The sequence below is a fragment of the Anolis sagrei genome, chromosome 1, assembly GCF_037176765.1.
Source record: "Anolis sagrei isolate rAnoSag1 chromosome 1, rAnoSag1.mat, whole genome shotgun sequence".
In the NCBI taxonomy this organism is placed as follows: domain Eukaryota; kingdom Metazoa; phylum Chordata; class Lepidosauria; order Squamata; family Dactyloidae; genus Anolis; species Anolis sagrei.
In genome coordinates this window covers 245,497,115-245,504,884 of record NC_090021.1, presented here as the reverse complement: position 1 = coordinate 245,504,884, position 7,770 = coordinate 245,497,115, and the positions used below count along the sequence as shown (strand labels likewise).

At 37.4% G+C, this 7,770-nt stretch overlaps 1 protein-coding gene across 1 annotated transcript in view; it reads left to right on the top strand.

Moving 5' to 3' along the window:
- The window catches only part of TRPM5 (transient receptor potential cation channel subfamily M member 5), a 52,671-nt gene continuing 44,901 nt past the window's right edge, over nt 1-7,770 (top strand). The window contains exons 1-4 of the mRNA XM_067466610.1: nt 1-92; nt 4,608-4,761; nt 5,551-5,731; nt 6,349-6,515. Coding sequence (XP_067322711.1) covers nt 1-92; nt 4,608-4,761; nt 5,551-5,731; nt 6,349-6,515 — 594 coding nt within the window. The remainder of the gene's footprint in view (nt 93-4,607; nt 4,762-5,550; nt 5,732-6,348; nt 6,516-7,770) is intronic.

Sequence of the window (7,770 nt, the reverse complement as noted above, 5' to 3'; positions counted from 1 at the left end):
ATGACTGCAACACGGCAGATTTCCCGTGCTGTCTTGGATCAATGGACGGAAGCCAGGTGGCAGATGCTTCCCCCCATGGAATGGGGATGTGGGTGAGTCAGGCAATGTAGGGTGTGGGGCAACAGGTTCCCCACGCCACCAGATGGGCACCACCTGAATCGCTGCAATCTGTGACAATTCCCGCGGGACATCTGAAGGGGTAATTGAAAATACCCTTGTTGTAACCTCTGGGCAATAGAACTAGACACCACCGTGATAATCCATCCAAGAAATAGTAGTACAGAGAAACAAAATGAACATAGCTGATGGATGACATTCCCACAGCTAAGAGTGGCAAGCTCAACAGCAAGGAGCAGGGCTGGAAAGTTTAATTGACTTAATCAGTAACTTGTGAGTAAGAATAACTTTGTTTACCTGCTGGTGCTATTTTAATTCTGGTGAGTAATGGAACTGCGGGAATCTTATAGTCCACCAAGCAGTGTTGGACTACCACTTTCCAATGCATCCTATCAAGAAAAATCTTGGGAGCTGAATTTCACTTACATCTGAAGTGCTGTCCATTGTTCATTTGTGCTGTAATGTGAAATGGGGTGATGGGTGTCTATTGATCAGTGTCAGAACCTTCTTTTAAATCAAAGTCACAATGCCTTCATCTTAGGCCCCATTTATACTGCTATATAATGTAGTTTGAACTTCATTATAATGGTTGGTGTAGACTCATATAATGCAGATTGAACTGCATTCAGCTGGGTTATTTACACTGCTATATAATCCAGTTCAATGCAGTTAATCTGCATTCTGGCAGTGTAGATAGGGCCTTAGATATGAGGACTAGAAGAGTCTTAGAGAATTACTTCTAGTCAATGGGGAAACAATGGGGAGCTGCATCTGTTGTTCATAGCTTTTGAGCTTCTAGAGTAGTGGTTCTCAACCTGTGGGTCCCCAGATGTTTTGGCCTTCAATTCCCAGAAATTCTAACAGCTGGTAAACTGGCTGGGATTTCTGGGAGTTGTAGGCCAAAATACCTAGGGACCCATAGGTTGAGAACCAGGTTTTGGACTTCGCTTCTCCAAATCTCCAAATAGCATGTCCAATGGTAAGAGGTTCTGGAAGCTGAAGTTTTAAAAAATCACAAAGGGTTGAAGATTGAGAACAACCCCACTAAGGGTCTGGTCCATCGGTCTGGTTTCAAAAAAACCATATGTGCCTTTCTTCTAACAAAGTGTGGCAACTGTTATTTATTAAACTGTGAATGATTTCAGATTTCACTCAACATCTCCAACAAGTATGATATTGAGTTTTCATATGGGAAGTCAGTCAATAAACTGGAAAACAATAATAGGTTATTTACTTGATTCATTTTCTTTTCTGGAAACCCTAGGGCCCCGTCACACTGTGCACTATTATTCCATTTTAATTGCAGTGGAAATTCTCTGTGGAATCCTAGGATTGATTGTTTATGGAAGGACCATTAAAACTTTCTGCCAGAGAGTCCTTCTAACGCCTCGGCTAGTTATAAATCCCAGGATCTTATAGGATGTGGCCATGATGGGTAAAGTGAAACCACAGTGCTACAACTGTATAGGCCTTCTCTACTTTTTGGGGTCCTAATGTACTTCAACAGCCCTGGACAGGACACAACACTATTTTGAAAGGAGAATTTAAATGCAAACTTGCAACAAACATCCCAGGTCCCTTGTGCACACTTTACCAAATGCTGTTTTATGTAGCCATCTAGTGGTTGTTCCCTAGTTCTGTCTGAACTGGCGGGGAATGTGGAAGTGGAAGAATGGGCTGTAAAGCAGAACTGTTGATGATTATGAATTCACACGTTGCAATGCAAGTGAACGGAATGCTGTATAAAAGGCCAATTTCCACTGGTAATGAGAACAGAAAAATGGGGTGAGGTGAGAGCATGGGGCTTGAAACAGTGGAAATTGGGAATCATGAAGGGTAGGACAGCACTACTGTGTTGTTTGTTGAAACCTGATGGTCCAAAGGCAAGCATGGCAAAATGTCGCAGGAGTTTTCCTCGATAATAGATGTATATAAAATGTGCCGAGAACAATATACATCTTTCTGCCCATGTTAGAAACTGGTGTGTGAAACAGCAGAAATCTGTTTTGGTTTTGTTTCAAATTTTGGATCTCTCCCCCCCCCCCCCCCCCATTTCATTTCAGGAAGATTTGGGAAGATTAGGAGGAGACGTTTTGATTTGTAATTTGAAATCTGAAGTTTTATTATTGTTTCGATAAGATTCAGTTCATTAACACCAATGGGGAAACTTGTAGGGTGCGTTTTTCCATCATTTTTATGGCTATCAGGATGAAACTTGCCACATGTATAGAACACATTTACAACTGTAAGCCTGCCATGTTTCATAACTTTTTGGTCATACATGGAATTAAAGGATTTTTTTATTTTTCTACAAGTAAAAATCCCTTTAAAAACAAAAGAAGTATCCTACTGAATTTTTCCACAGCAACATAATAGGGCATCCTTCCTGCAAAATTTCAGAAATATCTGGTTATTATGGTATTTACTATTGTCTCTTCCTTGATATATATATATATATATATATATATATATATATATATATATTAGTGTGCACTGCAGAAATTGTAATGCTATGTACAGCAATACAATGGCATTTCCCCTGAGTAGACACGCACAGGATGATAAATTGTGCCCTGGAACCTGCATCTTTAAACCAAATCTTTTCTATGTTAATATTACTGTGACATGAAAACTGACACAGTTAAGCTAAATGTAATCTTTACTTTTCTTCTCTTTCTTCCTCAGAATATTGTACTCCAAGCCTTCAGAAAAAGAGAAAGTGTCTCAAATGATAAATTGGACTTAAGGAATGAAGTGTAAGTTCTTTGGCAATGATTTAGATAGTAAAGAAAGAGAATTGTTCTATGTGTAAAGGATAATTCTACATCTCACTATAATCGCTCAACGTATAGCAGGCCCGTTGCCAGGATTTTGTTTTGGGGGGGGGGCTGAGTTTGCTTTGGGGGGGGGCTGAGTCTGAAAGAGAGTCTACCCTAGCAATCCTTTTGTATTGTTACCCCAATACCCCCATGCATATGGGATATATTGAGCATGGTGATCAGATCATGATATGAATAAACATAACAGTTTAAATAATGTACCAGTAAGGTCTTATACTGTATAGTATTATCAACATGCAAACACAGATAAATATATAGTTTTTTTTAGTCATATATCTTTTATTTCATTTTCACACTTTTATACCATAAGAGTGAGGGGGAAAGCCAAGGAAAGTATAATCAGTTGATTTGGGAGTTTTGTTAGTAAGTTAGGTCTATCCATAAGTCTAATTGAATGTTTGCCGTATATATGCTGTGCTCCACCCTGAATCCCCTGTGGGGTGGGAAGGGCAGAATATAAATGTTTTAGATAATAAATAAATAAATAAATAAATAAATAATGTACATCCAAGATTGAAGGAGGGTATTGCTATACAAATTTCTATTTTTTTAAAGCAGTTCCATTCGCAATGTCTTTTGCTTAAGAAAAACAAAAATAATTTCCCCCTTTTTTATTGCATTTGTCTTTCTTGTTGCTCTTCTTTCTTCTTTCTGTATATTGTCCCATTTATCATAGATCAAGTATGCATGCCATCCATATTTTAAGTCTGATCCTTCTAAGTTGAGTAATTTTTCATTTTTTTTAAAAAACATTCTTTTATCCAAACCCAGGCTGCTGGATCATAATATAGTCCCAAATTAGGTAACTTCATTCCACCTTTCTCTCTTGAGTGCTGCAAATTTTTCATTTTAATTCTAGGATTTTTTTTACATTTTTCCAAATGAATTTTGTCAATTCCTTATTCCAATTTTTTTAAAAAAATGATTCTTTAGACACAATTGGTAATGTTTGGAATAAATATGACACTTTATGTAGTATGTTAATGTTGACTGTCAATATCTTAGCAATAAAAACATCTTTGCTCATCCTTTTGTATCTCTTCCCACATTTTTTCATAATTGCGTTTAAATAAGTCCGAATTTTGTATTTGTCAAATAAATTCCCAAACATTTTATTTTCTTTACTAATATATTAATTAATCATGTATAGCATAAATAAGAATAACATAATATGATTTCAAGACATTATATAAAATCAATTGAAACATTCTTAAAATAGAGAAATGGACACAAAATTGGCATCCACATATTACAGTTACATATTTTAGAAATATTATTTTTGATGAAAGTCTGTTAGATTATTTTGAGGCCCTTCTACACTGCCATATAATCCATGTTATTTAATTGAATGCTTATAATTGTTTTAATTGTGTTAATTGTAACTGTGTGTTTTAATGTATTGTTTTTTGGCATCTAATGACTGCCTTCTGTAAGTCGTGCTGAGCCCCTCTTTGGAGGTGAGAAGGACGGGGTGGAAATGCCCCAAATAAATAAATAAATAATATTCACAATATCTGCTTTGAACTGGATTATACGAAGTCTACACTGCCAGAAAATCCAGTTCAAAGCAGATAATCTGGATTTTATATTCTAGTGCAGAAGGGGCCTGAGTCAGTTATTCTTTTCCAATTCATTCTTCATTCTTTGTAGGGAATCCAGTCAACCCAATGATCCTGCAGTGATTCCAAAGGAGAATCCCCAGAATAAACTGTATAACAGTGACAGTGAAGAAACATTTGGAAGAGAATTGCCATACTGCACAGGGGAAATTGATTTCATGTCTTCTGTGAAGAAACGGGGAAAGGTCGCTCAAAACACTCCACATCAAGGGCAATGGTTGTGCTAGAAATCCATTTCTATGCTTCAGTCTAAAAATCTTGCCTGGTATTCCATTAGTGACTTAGGAAGGCATAATTCTAATTTAGCTCAATGTAACTCACTTTTTGGTGACTGCAGATAGATGTTGGCATTCTCTACTGATCATCCAGCCCCACTTTCTGAGCTGCTGCAGCACCACAATACAGACATGTTCCTATAGTGATGACATTGCCCTCTGACATTTTTGGCCAGTAAAATGCTATTTTGTGTATGGGGCGGGGGTGCATCTTAAAAGCTGGCTTTTGAGGTAAATAAATAAATAAAAAATATCGGTTTGTGGGCAGAGGCAAACATGCATCACAGTTCAGCTTGTCAATCAAGGATCTCAATCCCTTATTTATCAATTACCATTTGACTGATTCTTAATCTGTCTTGTGTTTATATTTCAGATCTGGGTTCAACTCTGAAAAAGAGTTCTAAAAACAGACCTGAAGAAATTTCCATCTTTAAAAAATAATTGCATCTGGTGGCAGTTTTTCAAACTGGGGCAATATACATAAGGGTGTGCCCTTAGTTCCTTCATGTGTTTCCAAGCATTTTAGCTATTCTTATTTACAGTGATATTCATTGTGTTATTTCCCATTTCCCATAACAACTAAGTATCTGCTTGGCCATCCAGAATAACTAAAATGTGTATTAGGTTATGGCGTGTCCTCCTTCTTTAGTCCTGTGGTTGCCTATCATTCTCATACACATAACCTTTTCTTGATTACAGTTTATTAAGGTCCCATGTTCAATCCATCCTGGGGTGATTTTTGATGTCATGAGTAACAAATGGAACCTTCCTGCTCCCAACCTGGTTGTCTCTTTAGTTGGAGAAGAAGAAAACTTCCTGATGAAACCTTGGTTACGTGACACCTTAAGAAAAGGACTAGTCAAGGCTGCTCAAAGCACTGGTTGGTTCTATGTCAATGTATCTGTTTAGAGTCTGCTTGACTCTGAAGGAGCTGGGGGTGGTGATGGCCAACAGGGAGCTCTGGCCTGGGCTGGTCCATGAGGCCACAAAGAGTCAGAAGTGACTGAACAAATAAAAAAAATAAACAAAAAATTCTTCTGGTTGAGAAAGGAAGCTTATCCATTGGAAGGGATAAGCTTCCAACGGATTTCCCATATCAAAAAAGAAGTTACTCTTACCCTCCCCGTGGCACTCTGTGTTGATCCAATATGAGATGTTTTCTGTACACATGGAGGTGACCAGTTTGTTGAACTACAATATCACCTGGTGACAGAATAAATAAATCATATTGTGTTTGAACTGACAAAAAGATTAAAAGCAATGTCATTTAGCTTACAGCCCAGTTTCTTGAAAGAATCAGAGTTCAAGGGGGAAAGCTCACTACAGGGAGCATACATCAAAGATGGGGAACATGTGGCCTTTCAGATGTTGCTCAACTGCAGATTCCATCATTCCTCAACATTTGCTTACAGGATAAACAATACAGGATAAATTTCTAAGACCTAGAGACGTCTTTCATGTTATCCAATATTTTACTGTTATACAAATTAATTTCAGGTGCATGGATCTTTACCAGTGCCTTGCGTGTTGGAATAACAAAAAATATAGGGCATGCAGTCCGAGATCACACGTTGGCAAGTACTTCTTCCACAGTAAAAGTGGTTGCAATAGGAATAACATCACTGGGGAAAATTAAGCATAAAGAACTTCTGGATAATGTTAAGGTAAATATATTTTTTCTCTTTTGAGTTAAATGAGGAAATATGAAAAATAAATAGATAGAGCCTTTAGGTCCCATTGGCATGACAATGATGTGATAAGGCAGCTTAAAAGGCCAGTGTGATTCTAGGGTGCATTAATAGGCGTATAGTGTTGAGATTGAAGGAAATCATAGTCCCAGTCTCTTCTGCTCTAGGCAGGCCTCACTGGAATAATACTGTGCCCAGTTTAAGAAAGATATTGACAAACAGAGAACATGTTCAGAGAGGGGTGACCAGAATGATCAAAGGTTTGGAAGCAAAGCCCTATGAGGAGCAGCTTAGGGAGATGGGCATGTTTAGCTTAGAGAAAAGAAGGCTGAAAGGGGACATGATAGCCATGTAGAGGTTATGATATCACAAATTAGTTCTTGGAAATCACATCAACTCTATGTCCACTTGTGCTAAGAGAATCAAATTCAAACTGTTTGAATGTGGAAGAAATAGCTCTTTCAAGTTCAATAGCTCTATATATTTTTTAAAGTTGCAGAAGGTTGCACAACAATACAGGCAAAGGCCCTGGACATGACCAATTTATCTAATGTTCATTGTTCTCCCTGATAGCTGTTCAAGCTGAAACATGGATGCATTAATCCATTCTTCTTTAGCCACTCACTTCAGCCTGACTATGACTAGCTGCAATGGGTTAAAAACTCTAAGAAAGAAATTATTCTGTCGAGGCTTGTCACCTATAGTCTTGGTGGCACTGTAAACCCTGATAATCTATTATTTCCACTCTCCAAAAACTGACGAAAATCCCCAAATTATCTGACAAAATAAAATTATCCCCAAATGGCCATAAGAGAATGAGGGGGATATTGCCCTGCCTGGGTGAACAAGGAGGGTTGATTCCGAAGTTTAATAAACAAATAATCCTCTTATACAACCATTTTTTGCTGCACTTCTAAGTTAAAACCCACTGTTTTATTATTGCTTTGTGATTTTTTTATATCTCTTTACTGACTTTTTTAAAGGTTACTTGTTATTGTTTCAGCTGTTTGGACTAGACTCTAACAATGGTTAAATCAACCCTTCTTAAAACAAATAATTAATACAAATCATGAACAATTCTGAAGGAATGAAAAAAAATTAAAGCTCAATCTGGCCCACATTTACTTGGAAAAACCATCCAAGTGTATTCAATTTGAACTAAGAGTCCTTTCCCCCATAATTATAGTATTATTGACAGTAACTGGTAGCTGCTCTCTTATACTCCCATGTA